Here is a 26,723-nt window from a genome sequence, read left to right on the forward strand (position 1 = left end):
CTCTACCACATGCGAATGCCTCCGTGGAGCTCATAAGTGTAGCCATGCAGCCTATTTTGGCAGTTCACAATATCAGCCATACGGATGTGGAATGCGAGTGGAGGAAGCCAGCCGTGCCCAACCAGGTGCAGTCAGCGAAGGACCTGTCCCCGGCCGAAGACTAGAGGAGGATCTTCAGTGTGTGACTGTTTCCTTCAGCGAAAAAAAATATTCACAACCAGAGCATTTTCATAGTTTTGGCAAGATAACAGACCAATCTGAGATGTGTAAATAGTAGGTCAAGAACCAAGGACTGCCATGACCCAAACACAGCATAATGTAACAGTAACAAGAGTAATGCATGGCCAAAGACAGGACGCAGGTTCATGTTAAAATGATTGCTGTTTAATTGGTACATTAAGTTAATCAAACAAGTGCAAAAAATGTTTCATAACTGGCTGACCACAACATACCAGTTTAAAGTGGTTCCACACTGAATTTAACAGGTTACAGACACACTGAAACCAAAGACACAAGTACAGACATTGTTCCAGCTTTAGCAGAGACTGCATTAACAGTAAACGCTGCATGTTGACCAATCGGAAATTACCTTTACATTTATATTGCGCAATATGTAACGCTTCAGGCGATACAGATTGAATAGAGCCACTACAGTATACTTCAAAAACACATGAATACTTCATTTTGTTAATTCAATGTGCTCCTCTGTTGGAAATAATGGTTTCAAAGATCAAATGAAAGATGACATTCTGGAACATGATTTGCATTCCATTTTGAAAACATAGCAAGTAAAAAGCATTAAAAATGTGGCTGTCTTGTTTGGTTATGTTGAACACCGCTCTGCTTAGTAGGGTACATTGACCAGAATAAAGCTAATTCAAATTTACTGTAGGCTATACAATAGACATCCAACTCTAAAAATATTCTTCATTACACTTTTATTTGCAACTTTCTAAACTTCTTAGCATAATAAATAAGAACCTGGTTTCATATGAAGCAACCACTAGTTTTATGCACACAAGTGCTATTAGATCTCACACAACATATTACATCTGTTATTTTCATTAACAAAGAAAAAACAGGACAGCCTGTAAGAGACAACCAAGCAATGGAATAAAAAGGGCAGTGGAAAATGTCTGTCAAGATAATACAAATTAAATAAAGGGTACAACTGCAGAATGTTTGGTATTTTCCATTGCTAAGGCATAGTGAAGAATCCAGAGCACTTTGAACATTCAAAACACATTAAAGTTGAGCCTGATATTACTGAGAGCTGCAGGTGTCCTGCCTATAGAACACCACGACCCAGATAGTCTTGCACGGTTGTGAACGTCACTTTGTAAATTTACTCAAGGCAGTAATTCAACTGTTAGGTATGGTGGATGTTATATTACAAGTGGTTGAAAAGCAGATCTCCAATACATTTGCGCAATCTGCTTAAATCAGTCGGCAGAATTAATCTTACACATTCAATGTGAGCCAGTTACACCCAAATCCAGAACAGTTTAGAGTGAAAATGTGTCACGGAAACATGATTCATCTCTGAAAATAGACATTGGAACATTACAGGCATGTATTTTTCCTTTTTAACTTCTCATTAAAACAAAATGTATTTACATCTTTTTTTAAATAAATCTTTCATTGGCTTATCTACAGTAGAACTCCAAGACAATACAAATAGGCTTTAAGTGCAAATAAATATTCAGAAGCTGGACCATGAGCCAGAGTCCTTGATCCCTCAAAGAACTAGCACACTTTACAAAATAAGTATACTGCATCAATTCCATGGTCTCCTTATAAAACCAACCTTTTTAGATTTACCTGATATTTACACAATTAAGACTTGTCCAAGGCCAATGACTAGAGCTAAACTTAGTGAAAGCCCATTGATTCTCTTTGAACCAGATTTTGTTCATGAACTCGAGGTTACGTTCAACACATCTGCAACCTGGTCTATGAAACCATTGTTGACCTTTGGTGGTATGACATATCAAACTGCATGATATATTGTGAGTGTTTTTTTTTATATCGCAAAGGATAAGATTTCCTTAAATGTCTTTATTTCAGAGGGGGTAAAACTGGCTTTGTGATGCATGGTCGCCCTGAAGAGCAGCTGCCATACATATGGGGGAATTTTAACATCAGAATGTAGGCAATGAGATAAAGCAGGCTTAGATTAAGTAATGAAGTTAGGCCACTCCTTATGCACAAGCTTCCAAATGGGAGTGAACCAATACATTCTTCATAGTGAGGTTCCATATCATCACGTAATAGAGCTTCCTTTGAAAGGATATGAACCATTCCCGGTGTCTGGGAGGGGCTGCTGTATTGTTGAGCGGAAGGGTAGTTGATTCGGGGGCACCGTCATAGCAGCCAGTTCTCCGTCACTCCTTTCTCAATTAGCAGGAGACGACTAAGGTAAAGTAGGCTACTTGGCACTACAAAAATAGAAATAAAATACAGTTAAACATCTCCCAAAAATACATTTCTTTATATACTGATAATAGCTATCTGCCCAGCTAAACAAAAACAAACGTGGACCTGTGGAACACAAACTGGGTAAATATGTTGGACTTTGACACATATGACTGAATAGCTGCCACAACATGACAGCTTGAAGCCAAGTTGGAGATCATTATGGTTCAGTTCAAGGTTCATGCTCACCCTTCAAAAAAACAAAACATTTTGCATTTCACTGCCAATTCATTCTCGATCACATACCAACCATCTTTTCTTATCTCAAATTAAATAAAAATGGTGTGCTCAGAAGCCCATCTTCTTACCATGGCCGAGGATGCTACAACTCATTGTCTTCAGAGTTTTTAGTGGCCACATTTCCTGAGTAGCCACTTCGAGAGCTGTAACCCAGAAGTCGAGCACTGGTCATCATGACTATTTCTCACCCTTAGAAAACCGCCACCATTGCCCACCACCTAAGTGACTACCCATCTAGACCTCTTCAATGACAGACACACCAACCAGCTCAATGCTAAAAGACCAATCCATTTCTGACATGGCCATTGCCTTCACTTTGCTCCACTACTGTGGCTGGTCTGCGTGTGTATTGATATCAAACACCAGAAAGCTTTACAAACGTAAATCATGCAGCATTGGTAGAAACCGGCATTGGTGGCAACGATGCGAGTGTAAGAACACATGAAACTGAGCTCCAAACATTTTAGTGAGCTATGAAGAAAAGAGGGAGGAGCCATGACTGGAAGCAAGCATTGGTTGGATGTTAGTTAATGAAATGAGAACTTCTTACCTTCGTTTAACTTTGTAGAATACAAATACCGCAAGACAAAGAAGTACGACTAGAAAGAAAAAGAAGTATGAATCCATAAGGTATTATTCTGTTTAACATCTGAAGTAGTTCATTTTTACTTGGCATACATTTTAAAACCCAAAACATACCTGATCCTTTTCCTTATTGTGAATATAATGGAAAAATAATATTGGCATGACAAGTGGTATTGTTATAGGTCTGTATGCCAGTAACAAAAGCAAATTACAAATAACTGTCAGTTCTGCACAAGAAACAAAATACTCCCAAGGTATTAAAAAGCCTACACATTGGTGAGTATATGTTAGAAAATTAATTAATAGTACAGCAACAAGTACACAATTGTTGAATGATAACTTGATTTGAAAACAAAAAAGTTGCCAATTAAATGAATCTCTTCATCAGAAGAATAGTTCTGTGAATTTGACCATTTTCCCACTTATTAGCATGATGCTAATGTTACATCACTAATGTTGGACTGCAATAGCCTATGGTATCTTCCATGATTGATAGTTGTTATCCATGTAGCTCGTCATTCAAAAACAACTTCTGCTGCAACTTACCAAGTACACCACCTACAACACAGCCTGCTATTAACCCAGTGTTGTCTGTAAATAAATAAGCATACACAGAAGGAAGGAAGGTGACATGAATTTGCAGTGAAGGCGAGTCATCACTAAATTGCCTAAATACTGCTTGAACCATCAAAGAGAACATCATATACTGTACAACATCGATAGATAGCAACTGAGTGATAGCTAACTGTTGTAACATCATATATAACATCAACAGATAGCAACTAGGTGATAGCTAACTGTTGTAACAACATCATATACAACATCAATAGACAGCAAATAGGTAATAAATATTGGTTGTAACAACATTAGGGATGGGCACAGTTATTCGAATATGAATGGAGTTGTAGACATTTGACAGGGAGCGCAGCAAAGTAGCCCCAATTTTCCTAGCTACTTTAGTTAGCTAGCTGGCTACTGTGGCTAGCTGGCTACTGTAGCTAGCTAGCAAAACAATGATTTGATGCAGTCAAGGCAATATAAGAAATCATGATACACAAATTTGTTGCAGCCTTAAGTTATCTAACTAGCGCGAGTCGGTTTGGCTACTTTCTCTCTTTCCCTCTGTGCCACATAGACTGTCAGATCGCAGCACACCTGATTCTCTCTCGAGTCACGCGAGCAAGTCTCCATTGACGTAAACAAAAATAACATTCTTTAAAACATGTATTTCGACTATCCGGATATCCGAAAAAATATGATATTATTTGAATACTGAAATAATTTCAAATACCCATCCTTACATCATATACAACACCAATAGATAGCAACTGGGGCATAGCTTACCGCTGGGCTTCGGGGTTTGATCAGTGGGATCAGGTACATGCTCTTCTACATAAATAAGTGATATTTGGGTTAACACACTCACAGGAAACTGACGTTAGATAAAACAAATCAAAAGAATGTAGTGAAAGAATGAGGTGGTGTCGGTGGTAGAGCTCGGCGATATGGAAAAAAATATCCATATTGCGATGCATTTCCTGAATTTATGTGATAACGATCAATAAGTTAATAACAATGTGTAACAGTTTTTTACAAAATATTATTATTATCATCAATCTTTAAACTACTAGTTTGATGGTTGAAGCAATCAATTGTCCGATTAACAAATCACCCATATTAGCAAAAATGTCATTTCAAACTCCACATTTCTCTAGTAAAGACTACTTTTCGAAATGAACGATATCAGCAAAATCCCTGCGATAAGTGATCGGTATGGTCGGTGTAGATAATTAAGTTTATCATTCCAGCTCTAGTTAGTGGCATGGCACACTGGTGAACAAACTAGTGTTACATTTCAACACATCCAATAGTTTATTTCCGTGTTAGAGGTAGGCCAAGAGCTCACATAACTCAAGATAGGATTCAGCCGTTTGTGAGGACAGTGATGATTACTTCATGCATTTGATATGGGTTGTTTTTCTCCATGACTACTTGACAGGTACATCGTTACATATTCAGATCACAATCTATCCTTTGTTTCAGGTGAAGGAGAGTCTGATGGAGAAAAGCCACCATAAACTACCACTGGATGCCAATCAGATTCAATTTGAATGTATAATTCAAGTGTCAATGAAAGTTTAGACAAGCATATCACTTTGGACACAACTTACTAGGGGAATGTAGTGAAATATTAGGCTGAGTATACTTCACAGAACCAATGATGATTCTGCACCTCAGCCACAGACTATGACATGTAACTTGGTGTTGAGGTCCTTCCAAAGCCTCAGACAGACACCACTGGGTTATTGTATTACCACAAAGGATCAAAGGTTAGGCTAATACAATGAGTTAAGGTGTTAGGTGCCAAAGTGTTAGCATAATATATTTTCTCTATCAACACTAAAATATGTGAATTCAGGTCATTCAGCTGTACAACAGGCACTCTCTGATTTCCTGTAGGTTAGGTAATGCTATGGAGAAGAACATGAGGGGTCAGAAGCAAAGCCATTGCTAGGCTATATACAGTATACTGAGTGTACAAAACATTGAGTTGCACCCCCTTTTGCCCTCAGCATAGATTCTACAAGCTGTCGAAAGCGTTCCACAGGGATGCTGGTCCATGTTGACTCCAATGCTTCCCACAGTTGTGTCAAGTTGGCTGGTGGACCATTCTTGATACACATGGGAAACTGTTGAGCGTGAAAACGCAGTAGCGTCTGGCACTTACTACCATACCCCATTCGAAAGGCACTTAAATTAATGTGTCTTGCCAATTCACCATCTGAATTGCACACTTACACAATCTATGTCTCAAGGCTTAAAAATCCTTCTTTAACCGGTCCCCTCCCCTTCATCTACACTGATTGAAGTGGATTTAACAGGTGACATCAATAAGGGATCCCATCTAGTACCAGGTCAGACCCCCCGTTGCCTCCAGAACAGCCTGAATCCTTCGGGGCATTCAACAAGGTGTCGGAAACATTTCACAGGGATGTTGTTCCATGACGACGCGATGGCATCTCGCAGTTGCTGCAGATTGGACGGCGGTACATTCATGCTGCGAACAGCCCGTTCCATTTCATCCCAAAGATGCTCTATTGGGTTGAGGTCTGGGGAATGCTCAGACCACTCAAGTAAACTGAACTCGTCATGTTCCAGGCAATGTTTTTCCACTCCTCAATTGTCCAGTGTTGGTGATCACGTGCCCACTTGAGCCTCCTCTTCTTGTTTTTAGCTGATAGCAGTGAAACCCGGTGTGGTCTTCTGATGCAATAGCCCATCCCTGACCAGGATCGACGAGTTGTGCGTTCCGAGATGCCGTTCTGCACACCACTGTTGTCCTGTTTCATTATTTGTCTGTTTGTGGCCTGCATGTTAGCTTGCACGATTCTTGCCATTCTCCTTCGACCTCCCTCATCAACAAGCTGTTTTCACCCACAGGACTGCCGCTGACTGGATGTTTTTTTGCTTTTCCCACCATTCTCGGTAAACCCTAGACACTGTCGTGCGTGAAAAGCCCAGTGTGTGAAAAGCCCAGCTGCTGTTTCTTAGATACTGGATCCGGCGTGCCTGGCACTGATGATCATACAACGCTCAGTCCCATAGGTCACTCGTTTAGCCCATTCTAATGTTCAATTAAACAGTAACTGAATGCCTCGATATCTGATTTATATAGCAAGCCATGGCCACGTGACTCACTGTCTGTAGGAGCGATCCTTTTTCGTGAACGGGTGGTGTACCTAATAAACTGTGTGAGAATATACACTTGAAGTCGTAAGTTTACATACACTTAGGTTGGAGTCATTAAAACTTGTTTTTCAACTACTCCACAAATGTCTTGTTAACAAACTATAGTTTTGGCAAGTTGGTTAGGACAACTACTTTGTGCATGACACAAGTAATTTTTCCAACAATTGTTTACAGACAGATTATTTCACTTATAATTCACTGTATCACAATTCCAGTGGGTCAGAAGTTTACATATACTAAGTTCATTGTGCCTTTAAACAGCTTGGAAAACTCCAGAAAATGATGTCATGGCTTTAGAAGCTTCTGATAGGCTAATGGACATCATTTGAGTCAATTGGAGGTGTACCTGTGGATGTATTTCAAGGCCTACCTTCAAACGCAGTGACTCTTTGCTTGACATCATGGGAAAATCAAAAGAAATCAGCCAAGACATCAGAAAAAAAATAGACCTCCACAAGTCTGCTTCATCCTTGGGAGCAATTTACAAACACATGAAGGTACCACGTTCATCTGCACAAGCAATAGTACGCAAGTATAAACACCATGGGACCACACAGCCATCATACCGCTCAGGAATGAGACGTGTTCTGTCTCCTAGACAGGGGCGGTGTGTTCATTAGGGCGATATGGGCGACGCACTGCCAAACGGGAAAAGGAAGGGATTTTTTTTCTAATCAATTATATCACGGTAACAGTAGTTATCAGTGTTCTAATCTAGACGTCTGATCTGCCACTAAATGTCCAATCAGGCTAAAGTCGTGCTTCAAATGGCCCCGCCCCTTTTGGGGCGATTTCAGTCAGGTTGAAAATCGCCCAGGAGTCTCTCATAGACTCTCATGTAAAATCTTTTTTTTTTCAAATATCAGAGCTTTCAATACAATCTCTATGGGTTCCGGGAGGGCTTGCACTTACGCGCTTTCGTCATACGTAACATAAGTAACCATGAACATAACTAAGAAAAGAGCGGGTAGCAGCGTCAATCAATTCACGTACTACTGTCAAGATGGCTAGCTTTGCGAGGCAAAGATGAAACTGAGGGCTCCACCAACCCTGGTATTTTTCTTGGACTTGTCAACTTTGTGGCACAATTAGATGAGGTGTTTGATGACCATCTTAAAAATGCTAAAGTTTAAGGGCACATCAAAGACCATTCAAAACGAGCTACTGGAGTGTATGCTAGCGGTCATGAGGGAACATATTGTGGAGGAGGTGAAGTCGGCGAACTTCGTAGCTATCCAAGCTGACGAGACCACGGACGTTTCTACACAGACACAGCTGGTGCTTGTGCTGAGGTACATAGATAGCAACCACAAAGTGCAGGAGCGCTTTTTTGAGTTCCTTCCCATCTCGGAATCAACCTCAGTCTCAATCGCCAGTGTGCTTTTGGAGAGACTGAACGGTCTTTTTGCCGACGACGAGAAAGTCAAACTCATTGCGCAAGCTTACGATGGAGCCAGTGTGATGAGGGGAGAGAAGGCTGGTGTGCAGCAAAAGGTGCGTGAGCATTTCAAGAATGCCCATTACGTGCATTGCTATGCGCATCAGCTGAATTTGATCATGCAGCAAGCTAGAACAGTTTCAGTACAAGTAATGTAGCCTCTCTCTCTCTTTGTCCCTCCCTGTCTGTCTCTTTAACACACACACACGCCCAAATCAGTTCACAGTTGATGTTGTTTAAAATAGTTATTTTTCATTTTTAAAAAAGTAAAAAAAAATCTGTTCATGTTCATTTTTACAAATCTATACAATTGGCCAGAATATGGTTGTTCATATTTACAAATCTATACAATTGGCCAGAATATGGTTGTTCATTTTTACAAAGCCATACAGATAGCTGTGTTTACCTTTTCTAGAAATTATTTTCAAATTCTGTTTTCAGGCAAAATGTCTATCACTGTTCATTTTCACAAATCTATACAAGAGGGCAGAATATGGAAGTCTATAAAAATTTATTATTACCAATAACTTGCATCAATGTTTTCAGTAGCCTCTATCAAAAGCTCCTGCTTGCTTGTTGTGAATTATGCTCAGGTGCACATAATTTCAATTCAACCATGAGGCCTTTTTGAAGCAAGTAATGTGTATATCAGTATTGACTTATATGCTGCCCCTGTCTTCATGTTGTTGCTGGACATATCTTTTTTAAAATGTGTGTAGGTCACCTAAATCATCAGAAAAATTGCCCCCCCTGAGAATTTTTTCAGGAGCCGCCACTGCTCCTAGAGATGAACGTACTTTGGTGCGAAAAGTGCAAATCGATCCCAGAACAACAGCAAAGGACCTTGCAAAGATGCTGGAGGAAACACGTACAAAAGTATATATATCCACAGTAAAACAAGTCCTATAATCAACATAACCTGAAAGGCCGCTCAGCAAGGAAGAAGTCACTGCTCCAAAACCGCCAAAAAAAAAAAACTGACTACGGTTTGCAACTGCACATGGGAACAAAGATCGTACTTTTTGGAGAAATGTCCTTTGGTCTGATGAAACACAAATAGAACTGTTTGGCCATAATGACCATCGTTATGTTTGGAGGAAAAAGGCGGGAGCTTGTAAGCCGAAGAACACTATCCCAACCGTGAGGCACGGGGGTGGCAGCATCATGTTGTGGGGGTGCTTTGCTGCAGGAGGGACTGGTGCACTTCACAAAATAGATGGCATGAGGAAGGAAAATTATGTGGATATATTGAAGCAACATCTCAAGACATCAGTCAGGAAGTTAAAGCTTGGTCGCAAAAGGGTTTTCCAAATGGACAATGACCCCAAGCATACTTCCAAAGTTGTGGCAAAATGGCTTAAGGACAACAAAGTCAAGGTATTGGAGTGGCCATCACAAAGCCCTGACCTCAATCCTATAGAAGATTTGTGTGCAGAACTGAAAAGGCGTGTACGAGCAAGGAGGCCTACAAACCTGACTCAGTTACACCAGCTCTGTCAGGAGGAATGGGCCAAAATTCACCCAACTTATTGTGGGAAGCTTGTGGAAGGCTACCCGAAACGTTTGACCCAAGTTAAACAATTTAAAGGCAATGCTACCAAATACTAATTGAGTGCATGTAAACTTCTGACCCACTGGGAATGTGATGAAAGAAATAAAAGCTGAAATAAAGAATTCTCTACTATATTTCTGACATTTCACATTCTTAAAATAAAGTGGTGATGTGATCCTAACGGACCTAAGACAGGGAATTTTTACTAGGATTAAATGTCAGGAATTGTGAAAAACTGAGTTCAAATGTATTTGGCTAAGGTGTATGTAAACTTCCGACTTCAACTGTGTGTGTGTGTGTGTGTGTGTGTGTGAGAGATGTATATAAATAAATAAATAAAATTAGATTAGGATTGTGCCAAGCAGTATCAAAATGCTCTTAACGTGGACTATGGTTCTCTTTGTAGTAGCTGCAGTAGTGGTGGTAGTAGGGGGCTTTGTTGTAGTCAGAAGGGCTATAAAGACATTACATATAATTAGGCCACTAACTATTCTTATCTGGTCTGTCACAACACTTTACTGTTGTGATCCCTCAAATGCTTTAGTCAGCCAGTGTGGTCTGAGGAGTAGAATGGTGTTGGACCAGATAGCTAGTCAATCATTCATAACATGTAAAAAGGGAAAATAAATACTTGAGGTTGCTATGCACAGGGATGTATATGGTGAAAAATAACAATAGCATGAACATTAACACACATACCATATTTTCTTATCAAAAAGGCCTCAATGTGTTTATATAAGTTGAGGTCCATTCCATTAAAAAATACAGTTTGCTGACACATTGGTCCTGTTCCTACACACCAAATGGTGCACAAAATATCTGAGCTAAAATATAGGCTAAAGTGTGTTAAATAACAAACACTGAAATCAGGCTTACCTTTGCATGTAGGGAAAGGAGCTGACCAGCCTTCTATTTCACAGGTCAGACTGGCTTGTCCCTCCATCTCATTTCCAGCGTTGCACTTATATGTCACAAAAGACTTGTACGTATAGGGGGGACGGCCTTCAATCAGAACGGCATTCTCAACAACAGGACGAGGACATGAGACCACTGCAGACATAAACAAAGAGAGATGTCATTAGCTACTGTTTTGAGGTGAACAATGTGACCCAAGTATATTATTTATTGGTTTTAGACTACTTGAAGCAATAAACAATGTTGTTATAGTCACCCATTTATGAATCCTGCAACTAATCATTATCTAACAAATAAATAGGGTAGATTCTATTGTAAACCACTTCCTCTGAGCTTAATGTTGCATCATGGTTTTCAGAATAGGCCAACACATTATCCATGTTTTAGACTGCTTGCTTAGCCTGTTTCATGCACATCTGTGCTTATGTTCTATTTTATTAGGCTAGATACTGTGATATTTACACATTTATCTTTCAGAGGAGGTCATCTGGAACATGCTCACGATTGTGTGGTGGAGGAAAAAAGTGGAGCCCATATAGATTTGATCAGTGTAAGCCACATGTTTCAAACTCATTCCATGGAGGGCCGTGTGTCTGCGGGTTTTCACTCCTCCATTGTACTTGATTGATGAATTAAGATCACTAATTAGTAAGGAACTCCTCTCACCTGGTTGTCTAGGTCTTAATTGAAAGGAAAAACCAAAAACCATCAGACACTAGGCCCTCCATGGAATGACTTTGACACCCCTGTTGTAAGCAGTTCATGTGAGCAGTTCTATATTTTGTTAACATCCATACTTAGAATGGGAAAAAAGGCAAGCTTTCAACGTACTTTTACACTCAGGTGGAGCTGGCTGGAATTCTCCATTCTCCGAGCAGATTATGGATTTAGTTCCAACCAGAGTGTAATCCTTCTCACAGCCATATTGCACTACAGCTCCAAAGTTATACGTCTCTTCAGGTGGGACAACAGGCCCACCGTTGACAATGGTGGGGGGCTTTCCACACTTCACCACTGCAGATTAGAGCACAACCGCAGTTATGATCAGTTATGAAGAGTTTTGATTTAGGCACAATCACAGAACTGTTAAAGTTATTGTTATTTTCACTTGACATGCTCCTTCAGATGACTAACCTTCACATACAGGAACTCTGCCATCCCAGCCTCCGTCCATACAGGAACTTACACCGCTGCCCACAAGCAAATAGCTGAAAAAGAGAAAGATTAGACAATATGAGACAGTATCTGGAGCTTTGCTTTTAGGACAACAAGGGTTACAACAGAGAGCTCTGATCAAAATAGTAACGACAGATAATATGCCAAACATTTTTTTAAAAACATTTTGTTTAATTTTTAGGGAAGTTTGAGTAAGGCCTATTTGGAAATCACAAAATTAGGCCTACAAATGGACAGCTTTGTGAAACATGACAGTTGCCATGTTAACTCTGAGAAATCACATCTAACACTCAAGAAAGCATTCGGGGGGAGGAGAGAGAGAGAGAGAGAGAAAGCAAATAGCCTTGCACTGACCCAGTGTTACAGGTAGCAACAACCTTGTCGCCAAACAAGATCCCCTCAGAGAGATCATAATGGCCGTTGATCACTTCTCCTGGGGAGCCACACGACTTCCCTGAAACAACCATAGAGAAAACCAGTCAGACTTTCAAAATGACAGTGGCAAAGAGTTGAATGTTAGCACAAAACAGGTCCGAATTCCAGGCTAGTATTTCAAGAAGATCTATGGATGGGCAATGAATATATCAAGTTGCGAGTGGGTAACTAAAAACATTTACAAGAATATGGCATAACTTTAAAGAACAAAAACAAAGACAATTATATTACTTTCGCATTTCAGTTTCACTTCACTCCACACGCCAGCAGTACAGGTGACTGTACGAGACCCTCCTGCACGGACATATCCAATTGCACAGTCAAAAGTGACTGTTGCTCCGTCTACAAATGTCTCTCGAATGATGAAGGCATCTGACAAAACCATGTTTGGCCCTCCTATGGGTTTGGTGCAGTTTTGAGCTGAAAGAGGTGGAGACAAAATGGAGTTAATGTTAATGACCAAGGTGAACAAATACAGGAGACAACACCGTCAATTCAACCCATAAACTGTAGTAGTGTAAGCTTCACACCACCGTCTGTACACAGAGATGCAAAGAAATAGGATTCTGATCCCTCAAATGCTTTAGTCAGCCAGTGTGGTCTGAGGAGTAGAATGGTGTTGGACCAGACAGCTAGTCAATCACTCAAAGTGTAAAAAGGGAAAATAAATACTTGAGGTTGCTATGCACAGGCATGTATATGGTGAAAAATATCAATTAGCATGAACATTAACACACATACCATATTTTCTTATCAAAAAAGCCTCAATGTGTTTATATGAGTTGAGGTCCATTCCATTAAAAAATACAGTTTGCTGACACATTGGTCCGCTGTTCCTACACACCAAATGGTGCACAAAATATCTGAGCTAAAATATAGGCTAAAGTGTGTTAAATAACAAACACTGAAATCAGGCTTACCTTTGCATGTAGGGAAAGGAGCTGACCAGCCTTCTATTTCACAGGTCAGACTGGCTTGTCCCTCCATCTCATATCCAGCGTTGCACTTATATGTCACAAAAGACTTGTACGTATAGGGGGGACGGCCTTCAATCCGAACGGCATTCTCAACAACAGGACGAGGACATGAGACCACTGCTGACATAAAAAAAGAGAGATGTCATTAGCTACTGTTTTGAGGTGAACAATGTGACCCAAGTATATTATTTATTGTTTTAGACTACTTGAAGCAATAAACAATGTTGTTATAGTCACCCATTTATGAATCCTGCAACTAATCATTATCTAACAAATAAATAGGGTAGATTCTATTGTAAACCACTTCCTCTGAGCTTAATGTTGCATCATGGTTTTCAGAATAGGCCTACACATTATCCATGTTTTAGACTGCTTGCTTAGCCTGTTTCATGCACATCTGTGCTTATGTTCTATTTTATTAGGCTAGATACTGTGATATTTACACATTTATCTTTCAGAGGAGGTCATCTGGAACATGCTCACGATTGTGTGGTGGAGGAAAAAAGTGGAGCCCATATAGATTTGATCAGTGTAAGCCACATGTTTCAAACTCATTCCATGGAGGGCCGTGTGTCTGCGGGTTTTCACTCCTCCATTGTACTTGATTGATGAATTAAGATCACTAATTAGTAAGGAACTCCTCTCACCTGGTTGTCTAGGTCTTAATTGAAAGGAAAAACCAAAAACCATCAGACACTAGGCCCTCCATGGAATGACTTTGACACCCCTGTTGTAAGCAGTTCATGTGAGCAGTTCTATATTTTGTTAACAACCATACTTAGAATGGGAAAAAAGGCAAGCTTTCAACGTACTTTTACACTCAGGTGGAGCTGGCTGGAATTCTCCATTCTCCGAGCAGATTATGGATTTAGTTCCAACCAGAGTGTAATCCGTCTCACAGCTATATTGCACAACATCTCCAAAGTTATACGTCTCTTCAGGTGGGACAACAGGCCCACCGTTGACAATGGTGGGGGGCTTTCCACACTTCACCACTGCAGATTAGAGCACAACCGCAGTTATGATCAGTTATGAAGAGTTTTGATTTAGGCACAATCACAGAACTGTTAAAGTTATTGTTATTTTCACTTGACATGTTCCTTCAGATGACTAACCTTCACATACAGGAACTCTGCTATCCCAGCCTCTGTCCATACAGGTCCTTACATCGCTGCCCACAAGCAAATAGCTGAAAAAGAGAATGATTAGACAATATGAGACAGTTTTTGGAGCTTTGCTTTTAGGACAACAAGGGTTACAACAGAGAGCTCTGATCAAAATAGTAATGACAGATAATATGCCAAACATAAAAATAAAAAAACATTTTGTTTAACTTTTAGGGAAGTTTGAGTAAGGCCTATTTGGAAATCACAAAATTAGGCCTACAAATGGACAGCTTTGTGAAACATGACAGTTGGCATGTTAACTCTAAGAAATCACATCTAACACTCAAGAAAGCATTCGGGGGGGGGGGGAGCAAATAGCCTTGACTGACCCAGTGTTACAGGTAGCAACAACCTTGTCGCCAAACTCGATCCCCTCAGAGAGATCAAAATGGCCGTTCATCACTTCTCCTGGGGAGCCACACGACCTCCCTGAAACAACCATAGAGAAAACCAGTCAGACTTTCAAAATGACAGAGTGGCAAAGAGTTGAATGTTAGCACAAAACAGGTCCGAATTCCAGGCTAGTATTTCAAGAAGATCTATGGATGGGCAATGAATATATCAAGTTGCGAGTGGGTAACTAAAAACTGGAAACATTTACAAGAATATGGCATAACTTTTCAGAACAAAAACAATTATATTACTTTCGCATTCCAGTTTCACTTTACTCCACACGCCAGCAGTACAGGTGACTGTACGAGACCCTCCTGCACGGACATATCCAATTGTACAGTCAAAAGTGACTTTAGCTCCGTCTACAAATGTCTCTTGAAGGATGAAGGCATCTGACAAAACCATGTTTGGCCCTCCTATGGGTTTGGTGCAGTTTTGAGCTGAAAGAGGTGGAGACAAAATGGAGTGAATGTTAATGACCAAGGTGAACAAATACAGGAGACAACACCGTCAATTCAACCCATAAACTGTAGTAGTGTAAGCTTCAAACCACCGTCTGTAGACAGAGACATGCCAAGAAATAGGATTCTGATTCTATACAGATATGACCCCACCTTGAATAGTGAGAAACATCAAGGCCAGCTGGACCATCCATATCGTCAAGGACCAACAGACGTTAGAGGGCTGCATGACGTCTTCTTTTCCTGTAACAAGCAGCAGCACACAATTTCCTGGATTGGTTGGTTTGCTTGTACTGTAACGTTTTGCCAGATCCCCACCTAAGCGGATGAACTTCTCACAATATCCACTAGCTGACTAAACTCAATGATTTACGATGGAGCTGAGCGGCGACTAGTGTGCGGACAGGAGCTCCGACGTCACATAAAATAAAGTTTTTATCAAAAACCACAGATTTCAGAACCCAAAGAATAGCACCTGTGATTTTATGTGACGCTGGTGCTTTAGTCCACACACTAGTTGCCGCTCAACTCCATTGTAAAACGTGGAGTTGAGTTTGATCGGCTAGCTAAATATCCACTTGCCTCAATCACACTGTTGACAAGGAAATACACATATTACTCACAATAATGTTTCCCTAAGGGTGGTCAGATAGATAACCTAGCTAGTAGATCAAGTTAGCTAGCTAGCTGGTAACGTTACTGGACTCGGACACAACAAGGCCAAAAACGTACTGATAAGGAGCCTACAGTCATTCCTTACTCATTACATTTACATTTTAGTCATTTAGCAGACGTTCTTATCCAGAGCGACTTACAGTTTTTTAGTGAGTGCCTACATTTTCATACTGGCCCCCCGTGGGAATCGAACCCACAACCCTGGCGTTGCAAACGCCATGCTCTACCAACTGAGCTACAGGGCACTACTACATTAAAGTAGTAGTTCACTATTTTACATCATGATGTTAGATGGATCCTCACCCTGAAAGTAGTCTATGGGCCAGGGGAAACTAATCCATGGCTCAGATCTCTTTATACAGCCATTACAAACTTCAGCTAACATCAGCCACCGCTAGCTAAAAATCAATAAAAGTGATGGGGGCATGTGAGCATGTTGTTGTTTTATGGCCAAATCACCTTTAAGTTACAGTACCAGTCAAAAGTTTGGACACACCTACTCATTCAAGGGTTTTTCTTTATTTTTTTTACTATTTTCTACATTGTAGGATAGTAGTGAAGACATCAAAACTATGAAATAACACATGGAATCATGTAGTAACCAAAAGTGTTAAACAAATCCAAATATATTTTATATTTGAGATTCTTCAAAGTAGCCACCCTTTGCCTTGACAGCTTTGCACACTCTTGGCATTCTCTCAACCAGCTTCACCAGGAATGCTTTTCCAAGTCTTGAAGGAGTTCCCACATATGCTGAGCACCTGTTAGCTGCTTTTCCTTCATTCTGCTGTCCAACTCATCCCAAACAATCTCAATTGGGTTGAGGTCAGGTGATTGTGGATGCCAGGTCTTCTGATGCTGCACTCAATCACTCTCCTTCTTGGTCAAATAGCCCTTACACAGCCTGGAGGTGTGTTGGGTCATTGTCCTGAAAAACAAATGATAGTCCCACAAAGCCCAAATCAGATGGGATAGCGTATCGCTGCAGAATGCTGTGGTAGCCATGCTGGTTAAATGTGCCTTGAATTAAATCACTGACAGTGTCACCAGCAAAGCACCCCCACACCTACTCCTCCATGCTTCACGGTGGGAACCACACATGCGGAGATTATCCGTTCACCTACTCTGCGTCTCACAAAGACACAGTGGTTGGATCCAAAAATCACAAATTTGGACTCATCAGACCAAAGGACAGATTTCCACCGGTCTAATGTCTATTGCTCGTGTTTGTTGGCCCAAGCAAGTCTCTTCTTATTATTGGTGTCCTTTAGTAGTGGTTTCTTTGCAGCAATTCAACCATGAAGGCCTGATTCACACAGTCTCCTCTGAACTGTTGATGTTGAGATGGGTCTGTTACTTGAACTATGTGAAGCATTTATTTGGGCTGCAATTTCTGAGGCTGGTAACTCTAATGAACGCATCCTCGCAGCAGAGGTAACTCTGGGTCTTCCTTTCCTGTGGCGGTCCTCATGAGAGCCAGTTTCATCATAAAGGTTTTTGCAACTGCACTTGAAGAAACTTTCAAAGTTCTTGAAATGTTCTGGATTGACTGACCTTCATGTCTTAAAGTAATGATGGACAGTCGTTACTCTTTGCTTATTTGAGCTGTTCTTGCCATAATATGGACTTGGTCTTTTACCAAATATCTATCTTCTGTATACCACCCCTACCTTGTCGCAACACAACTGATTGGCTCAAACGCATTCGGAAGGAAAGAAATTCCACAAATTAACTTTTAACAAGACACACCTGTTAATTGAAATGCATTCCAGGTGACTACCTCATGAAGCTGGTTGAGAGAATGCCAAGAGTGTGCAACGCTGTCATCAAGGCAAAGGGTGGCTACTTTGAAGAATCTCAAATATATTTTGCTTTGTTTAACACTTTTTTAGTTACTACATGATTCCATATGTGTTATTTCATAGTTTTGATGTCTTCACTATTATTATACAATGTAGAAAATAGTAAAAACAAAGAAAAACCCTTGAAAGAGTAGGTGTCCAAACTTTTGACTAGTACTGTATATAAAAATAAAGCTAATTTCCAGTGTCTGTGTTTAAATGTTAAAAGGTGAATCAGCAGTTACTACATCCATTTTTGGATACACATACATGTTTTTACTTATACATTAAATGATGATATCTACCCATTGATTCAGAAAAATAATATATAACTTATAAATGCCTCATGAGCTTAGTTTAACTGTCATTCTCTATCAGAACCCAAAATACAACCTTGTTTTACTCCAATGTTTGTAAAAAAAAAAAAAAAAAAAAACTGTAAAGCCTGAAAACATGGTTAAAACTATCATTTTTATACCATGGATGGTCAGTCCTTGCATCCATAACTCCGTCTATACATTTTAGTGGTTACATTTCTCCAGCCCCATCCCAGCTTTTTACCAAAACTGTGACGTGAGACCACTGCTGATTGGCCCTTGAAGTCTTTTTTTTACTTTGGCAGATAATGTTACCCATCTTAAGAAGGTTTTCATAATTAATTTATTTTTAATTCCTGAGTTCAGTCTCAACCCTGCCCCACCTATCCTACGCCAATTGCTGGACTTTCACATAGAGGTTACTAGGTCACGCCCAGTTCAAACCACATTTGAAATTAAACCACATTTGTTTATAAAATGTTCTGCCTTGCAATAATAAATATATAAAATAACAAAAAATAAACAGCAAAATACTTAGATTGTTATTTTTTTTAAATGAAAACCTATCAAAATGATATTTAGTACTATAATGGTATTTATTAACATAATATTATTACAAAAATAGTGAAGTGTTCTAGGCTACCCTACCCTAGAATGAAGGTTAGGGGTTAAGGCTAAAATAGGTTATAGGTAGGTTTAGGGTTTCTGTATAGCACGTTGTGACATCTGCGTATATAAAAAGGCCTTTATAAATACATTTGATTGATTGTTAGGTTTAGGGTTTAAGGCAAAAAACATTAAGGTTTATAGCTCTCGTGCTCCTCCCTGTGGCCTTGTGGGTACTACATACCTCATTCGCTACACTTGCTAAACTCCTAATCTGAGGTAGCAACTGCGTCAGATCTACAAATCAATGAGCTAGACCTATCCATTTGGTTTGCGACTCCGTGAACCTGCACAGCATTCGCTCAATTCGATGCCTACGAAAATCGGCCATCTTGAAAAATTGGACATGCGTTTTGTTTAGGGGAAACGGATTGTCTATCAGGTGATGTCCCTGGGGTCTGAGCAAGCAAATCGAGGAATCCGCACTTGTTTGAAATGGAAAACCGTCGCGGGAGCTATTGATAAAGAAGAACATCAAGACGAAGCAGCTGCTTTACAAGTGGGATGCACTGTTGAGCGCTACATTCCGAGGGGTTCGTGCTGATTGTATGGAGATTGTAACAGCCGGTTAAATGGCGTCCCTTGACAAGGCAAGAACAAGATGTACAGTGGCCTCCAAAATTACTGGCACCCCTGACTGGCAACGCACAAACAATACTTTAATAAATATAAACAATATAATTATAGAGATAAAATCAAAATACCAACATGTGAGAAATACTGTACTATATTAATGTTCCAATGGAACCCACCAAAATCATTTATTGATTTAATTAAAAATCAACATCCTCCAAATCAAGGTTTCACAATTAATGGCACCCTTAAAGATTATTGTAAATAACATCTACCAAAATTAAACCAGGAATTAAATTCCACTTATTTAAGTGTCCAAGTCTTAAGGAATCATATTGAGCCATTACATCACTTCCTGTTTCACTAGGGTATAAAAATGAGGTAACACGCATGCAATATCCTTTTGTCATCCAACACCATGAAGAAAACAAAAGAACTGGCAGTTCAAAAGAGACAGATGGTTGTAGACCTTCATAAATCTGGTAATGGCTACAAGAAGATCCACAAACGATTGAATTTACCACTGAGCACTGTCATGGCAATCATTAAAACATTTAAAATATATGGAACAGTTGAAAACCTCACAGGTAGAGGACGCAAATGCATTTTGCCCCCCAGGATAGGGAGGAGGATGGTGAGAGAAGCAACAAAATCCCCAAGAATCACTGTGAAAGAATTGCAGGCCTTGGTGGCGTCTTGGGGTCACCAGGTTTCAAAAAGCACCATCAGACGCCACCTCCACAACCACAGGCTCTTTGGAAGGGTTGCCAGAAGAAAGCCCTTTCTGACCCCAAGACACAGACGCAAGCACTTGGAGTTTGCCAAACGTAATTTAAATTATGACTGGAAGAAGGTGCTCTGGTCAGATGAGACCAAAATTGAACGTTTTGGTCAGATACAGCATCGGCATGTTTGGCATCGAAACAGAGATGCATACAAGGAGAGGCACCTCATACCCACGGTGAAATATGGTGGTGGGTCAGTGATGTTTTGGGGCTGTTTTAATTCCAGAGGTCCAGGGGCACTGGTTAAGATTGATGGCATAATGAATTCCACCAAGTATCAGGCAATTTTGACTGACAATCTGGTTGCCTCTGCCAGAAGGCTGGGACTTGGCCGTAGCTGGACTTTCCAACAAGACAATGACCCAAAACATACCTCAAGATCCACACAGAAATGGTTCTGTGACAACAAAATCAATGTTCTGCCATGGACATCTCAGTCGCCGGACCTCAATCCAATCGAAAATCTGTGGGCTGAGTTGAAGAGGGCAGTTGATAAGCGCAAACCCAAGAATGTGAAGGATCTTGAAAGGATCTGCATAGAAGAATGGTCCAAAATACCTCCAAATGTGTTCCTTAACCTTGTCAAACATTACAGGAAAAGACTCCATGCTGTTAACCTTGCCAGAGGTGGTTACACTAAGTACTAAATGAGGAGTGCCAATAATTATGAAACCTTGATTTTGGTTACATTTATTTTGTATTGAATAATTGTATGATTTTGGCAGGTTCCATTGAAACATTAATATAGTACAGTATTTCTCACGTTGGTATTTTGAGTTTCTCTATAATTATATTGTTTATATTTTTTAAAGTATTGTTTGTGCATTGCCAGTCAGGGGTGCCAGTAATTTTGGAGCCCACTGTATGTAAGGACAAGTGCAATATTATCTATCATAAGGAGACTTACACTTGGAATACGGAGGAGGAATGGAGGGAAAAAGAGAGGCAGAGGAGGTCTAAGAGAAAGAGGGAGAAAGAGGGTCTGCTTGAGTCGGTTAAAAATTGTGGAAAAAAGGGAGATGGTTTGTTAAAGTAGAATGGTATAAAGTGTAAGCAGAGTGAGTTGAAGACAGGAAAAATTGAAGTGAATGAGGGCGAAGTATTGGAGGTGGTATGTGTGGTGAAGTTCTCGGAGCCCGAGGCTTGCACCGAGGGTCAGGATAAAGATGAGTCTGTGACAGTAGGAGTGACGTTTTTGGAAAAAGTGGACCCTTACCTTTTGGCTGATCCATTTGTGGTTTCAGGGTGGGTGAAAACAGAGTTGGGCGCTGTGTAATCGGTGAGGGTAACCAGAAGTGGTATTGTGATAATTGTTTGTGTTTCTGCTGGTCAGAGGGAGCAGGCGCTCCGTGTTAAACGACTGGGGGCAAGAGATGTGAATTGTTTTGCTCTCAGGAAAAGAGTGACAATGAAAGGAGTGATTACTGGGGTAGCGGTAAATGTGAAAGCTGACCAACTGAAGGGGAAGATTCCCGTTGTTTGTGATGCTCGTCGTTTGGTGCGATGCAGACAGGGTGGCGTGAGTGGAGAAACAGAAGAGTCATTGTCTGTCCTTTTGAGTTTTGATGTTGAGTCTTTGTCCGACAAAGTGATGTTAGGATATACAAGTTATCCTGTACGAGCTTTTGTGCCGAATACATTACATTGTTACAGGTGCCAAGCTTATGGGCATGTGGCAGCAGTGTGTAGGAGGGAGGTTCCTAGGTGTAAGAAGTGTGCAGAAGGGCATGAGACAAAGGAATGTGTAGCATTGGGGAAAGTAGTGGTATGTGTTAATTGTAGGGGTGCCCATGGGGCTGGGGATCAGAAATGTCTCAACAACAGGTTATGGTCAATAATATCAAAGGCTGCACTGAAATCTAACAATACAGCTCCCACAATCTTCTTATTATCAATTTCTTTCAACCAATCATCAGTCATTTGTGTCAGTGCAGTACATGTTGAGTGCCCTTCCCTATAAGCGTGCTGAAAGTCTGTTAATTTGTTTACAGAGAAATAACATTGTATTTGGTCAAACACCATTTTGATGTTTGACCTCCTCTGTAGCTCAGCTGGTAGAGCACGGCGCTTGTAACGCCAAGGTAGTGGGTTCGATCCCCGGGACCACCCATACACAAAAATGTATGCACGCATGACTGTAAGTCGCTTTGGATAAAAGCGTCTGCTAAATGGCATATTATATTATTATATATTATATTATTATTTTTTCCAACAGTTTGCTAAGAGCTGGCAGCAAGCTTATAGGTCTGCTTTTAGAACCAGTAAAGGCCGCTTTACCATTCTTGGGTAGCGGAATTACTTTGGCTTCCCTCCAGGCCTGAGGACAAATACTTTCCTCTAGGCTCAGATTAAAGATATGACAGATAGGAGTGGCTAGAGTCAGCTACCATCCTCAGTAGCTTTCCATCTAAGTTGTCAATGCCAGGAAGTTTGTCATTATTGATTGATAACAATACTTTTCCCACCTCTCCCACACTAACTTTACAAAATTCAAACTTGCAATACTATTCTTTCATCATTTGTTTTTTTTATGCATGAATACGATGGCTCACTGTTCATTGTTGGTATTTCCTGCCCAAGTTTGCCCACTTTGCCAATGAAGTAATCATTAAAATAACTGGCAACATCAAACGGTTTTGTGATTAATAAGCCATCTGATTCGATGAAAGATGGAGTTGAAATTGTCTTTCTGCCCATAATTTCATTTAAAGTACTGCAAAGTTTTTTTCCATCATTCTATATATCATTGATCTTGGCTTCATAATACAGTTTCTTCTTCTTTTTGTTGAGTTTAGTCACATCATTTCTCAATTTGCAGTAAGTCAACCAGTCAGATGTGCAGCCAGACTTATTAGCCACTCCTTTTGCCCCATCTCTTTCAACCATACAGTTTTTCAAATAGCGGAGTATGTTTTTTTAATATGTTTTTTTTTGTGAGTGTAGTGTTTGATGGTAGGGTATTTGTTATATTTATTTCTTATTTTATTTGTTTTTTTCCCAAGCAAATTATAAGGGAGTTATACTCCAGTCTAGTAGGTGGCGGTAATGCAACATTTATTGGATGCCAACCGCCGTTAAACCTCATCGAAGAAGAAGCGTTTTGTTTAGCTTTTACAAGATGGTTAACCATGACCAGAAAATGTTTAACGTTTGCATTCTGGGTCACCACAATGTTTACCCTGGCGAACAGTGATCTTGCACACAAAGTAGCCATAACCTTGTTAATAATAGTTACCTGAGGTAAGCCTACAAGGTTAACGCGGAGAGGTCTCATTGTGACGCAGAACAATGGGCTGGGAATAGAACGTTCGGAAGGCGAGATGGTGCCACGGTGCTCAATAGAACTAATATGGGCTGGCAGAGTGAAAAACGCCCTAAGAAAATGCCTGTTTTTTCGCGATTACTTCAAATCTACGGCAAGCAGCTGGGACATATGGTAATATTATGAAAAACTGGGCTCCATGTCAGATGCAATGAAGTAGTTTTATCAGGAAAAAATGTTTGTTTCATGTGTCCAGCCTATACATAGGTAGCTACACCGCCCACAGTCGTCGCAACCCAACTCCACCGTGATGCAATTTGCTCGTAACCCATCTACAGCTAATGGTAAAACAGCTAACGCGTTAGCAGCTAGCAACTAATTAACCAGGCTAGCAAACGTCAGCCAAATACATATTATGTATCTACTGCGTTACCCAGCTAAGTTATTTAGTGTATTGGGGCCCTGTTGCGGGAGTATTTTTGTGATTTTATTGAAAATAGTTAAGCAATAACGCACGAGGGGTGTGGCATATGATATGGCCAATAGAGAGCAATAGTAAGGGCGTCTTGTAGGCACCAACTCCGCCATCGTTCGTTGGAAACTACCTATAGACAGAGAGGAAGAGGTTAACTGTGTTTGTAAATTCACTCTGCCAGAGTGTGCTCTGGGCATTCGTAAATTCAGAGCGTCGTCAGATTGTCCGTTTGTAAATTCAGAGGGTTTTCGCTCTCTGTGACTTGTCGTCTTTGCTCAACTACATTGATGTGTAGTTTGAGAAAAACTCGGATATTGTCGCTGGATCAGCTTGTACCATGTTAGCGTACATTCCTTGCTAGTACTTTCTATAATAATGATAATCAATGGTATTTGGAAAAGTCTTACCTTATTGTTCAAAAGGTGTGTCAACTAACTCGCTGCTCTTCTTCTTCTTCTTCAGTTGGGTTTATCGGCGGTTAGCATCCAACGTTATGGTGCATTACCACCACCTACTGTACTGGAGTGCGGGCCAGAGACAGGGAGAAACTAAATCCGTCCTGCCAGCCTAACTCACTGTTCTTGCTGTGGCTTCTTCTACTATGATATCGTGGCTTCTTCTTCTTCAGTGGGGTTTATCGGCGGTTGGCATCCAACGTTATGGTGCATTACCGCCACCTACTGTACTGGAGTGTGGGCCAGAGACCGGGAGAAACTAAATCCTACCTGCCAGCCCCGTTGCTCTTAAAAAAGATAACAAAATATTTGAGACTATATCTAATAACGTTCTACTCAATATACTCTTTAAACTAATTTCCTGTATCCCCTTCTCCCTCATACTAGATCTCATCCTCTCTTTCCCTCTGATACTGCCAGCACTGTAGCAATACATGCTCCACGGGCTCTGTTTCCTGACAACAATCACACTTTCCTGTTGGATGCTTTCCTATCACATTTCATGTCTTATTCAACTGGCTGTGTCCCACCCTTAATCTTGTAAAAATAACCTCCTCTATTCTGTCCCTTCCTGCCGTCCTCCCCTCCCCGACTTTCCTATGTACTTGAAATAAAGGCCTTTCGTTATTATCTCTGTTCCACTGCTCCTGCCATCTCTGCACCATCACTGTATATATCAGGCTTTTTGCCTCTGCCTTGCTCATTGAAACTTCAACATCAACATCCGCACTACTATGTGCTTGTTTAGCCTGTTCATGATATCATGGCGGTCCGCAAACAGTCGTTTAAGTGCATGCCACCACCTACTGTGCTGGAATGTACGATCAATCATGATCTGCCCAATTCTGTACTGCCATGAAAATACAATAAAAACCAAATGAATCCCTACTAACTTCTACCCCCCCCCCACACACACCAAAAAAAAAACATCTCCTACCACCCTACCCCATTAAACTTTAACTATATCATGCTGAAACACTTCACCCTTAGGATTGTTCAGCATCTTTTTTACATTAGAAAAGTATTCAGACCCCTTGACTTTTTTCACATTTGTTACTTTATAGCCTTATTCTAAAATGGATTAGATAGCCCCCCCCCCCCCCTCAATCTACACACAACACCCCATTATGACAAAGCAAAAACAGGTTTTTAGAATTTTTTGCAGATTTATATTTTATAAAAATGGATATATGACATTTACATAAGTATTCAGACCCTTTACTAAGTACTTTGTTAAAGCAACTTTGGCAGCGATTACAGCCTCAAGTCTTCTTGGGTATGAGAATACAAGCTTGGCACACCTGTATTTGAGGAGTTTCTCCCATTCTTCTCTGCAGATCCTCTCAAGCTCTGTCAGGTTGGATGGGGAGCATCGCTGCACAGCTATTTTCAGGTCTCTCCAGATATATTAGATCAGGTTAAAGTCCGGGCTCTGGCTGGGCCACTCAACGACGTTCAGAGACTTGTCCCGAAGCCACTCCTGCCTTGTCTTGGCTGTGTGCTTAGGGTCGTTGTCCTGTTGGAAGGTGAACCTTCGCCCCAGTCTGAGGTTGATATGATGTTTTTAAAGTGTTATGGGAAACCAGGTTAGAATTAGTAGATAAGTGACTTGGTGCCACAGAGTCTGTATTCCTTATGTCAAATGAGATTACTGATGTTGCTCTTAGAATGATTGATGGACAGGATATACTGACTTGGGGGTAAAGGGTTATAACATCAAAGAAGGGAATGCCCATTGAGGGTTAGCAGATGTTCATGAAGAAACTTGTAAACAGAGGGTAAATAAGGGAGAGTGGCTCTTTGTTCAAATCAGTTCGAAATAGCAAGAGGCAAAGCTCTGTCCTTGTTGTATCGAACCCGGTACCAACTAATACAACATTTGCATTAACTTTCTACAAAGTGTCTAAGTATATCCTTACATCCTTAATTACTTGATACCCTAGAAACTCATCATAACAGAGGTCCTTAGCGCTCTGGAGCAGGTTTTCATCAAGGATCTCTCTGTACTTTGCTCCGTTCATCTTTCCCTCGATCCTGACTAGTCTCCCAGTCCCTGCCACTGAGAAACATCCCCACAGCATGATGCTGCCACCACCATGCTTCACTGTAGG

General features: G+C 40.6%; 1 protein-coding gene across 6 annotated transcripts in view; it reads right to left on the bottom strand.

Moving 5' to 3' along the window:
* Positions 1–362: 362 nt before the first annotated feature.
* Positions 363–26,723, bottom strand: part of LOC311147800 (C4b-binding protein alpha chain-like) — a 48,750-nt gene continuing 22,389 nt past the window's right edge. Inside the window, exons 8-22 of one of the 6 annotated variants that reach the window (XM_084184587.1) lie at positions 15,354–15,542; positions 15,039–15,138; positions 14,659–14,732; positions 14,356–14,538; positions 13,487–13,660; positions 12,798–12,986; positions 12,486–12,585; positions 12,090–12,163; positions 11,787–11,969; positions 10,917–11,090; positions 4,645–4,689; positions 3,847–3,891; positions 3,266–3,314; positions 2,784–2,858; positions 363–2,438 (exon numbers count right to left, since the gene is read on the bottom strand). In XM_084184587.1, coding sequence (XP_084040713.1) covers positions 2,798–2,858; positions 3,266–3,314; positions 3,847–3,891; positions 4,645–4,689; positions 10,917–11,090; positions 11,787–11,969; positions 12,090–12,163; positions 12,486–12,585; positions 12,798–12,986; positions 13,487–13,660; positions 14,356–14,538; positions 14,659–14,732; positions 15,039–15,138; positions 15,354–15,542 — 1,640 coding nt within the window. In that variant the 3' untranslated portion in view covers positions 363–2,438; positions 2,784–2,797. Of the gene's footprint in view, positions 2,439–2,783; positions 2,859–3,265; positions 3,315–3,846; positions 3,892–4,644; positions 4,690–10,916; positions 11,091–11,786; positions 11,970–12,089; positions 12,164–12,485; positions 12,586–12,797; positions 12,987–13,486; positions 13,664–14,355; positions 14,539–14,658; positions 14,733–15,038; positions 15,139–15,353; positions 15,543–26,723 lie in introns of all 6 variants that reach the window. The other 5 variants (XM_084184586.1, XM_084184589.1, XM_084184588.1 and 2 more) reach the window with 5 other exon arrangements.

Source organism: Coregonus lavaretus (assembly GCF_964263955.1).
Source record: "Coregonus lavaretus genome assembly, chromosome: 20".
NCBI classification, from domain to species: Eukaryota; Metazoa; Chordata; class Actinopteri; order Salmoniformes; family Salmonidae; genus Coregonus; species Coregonus lavaretus.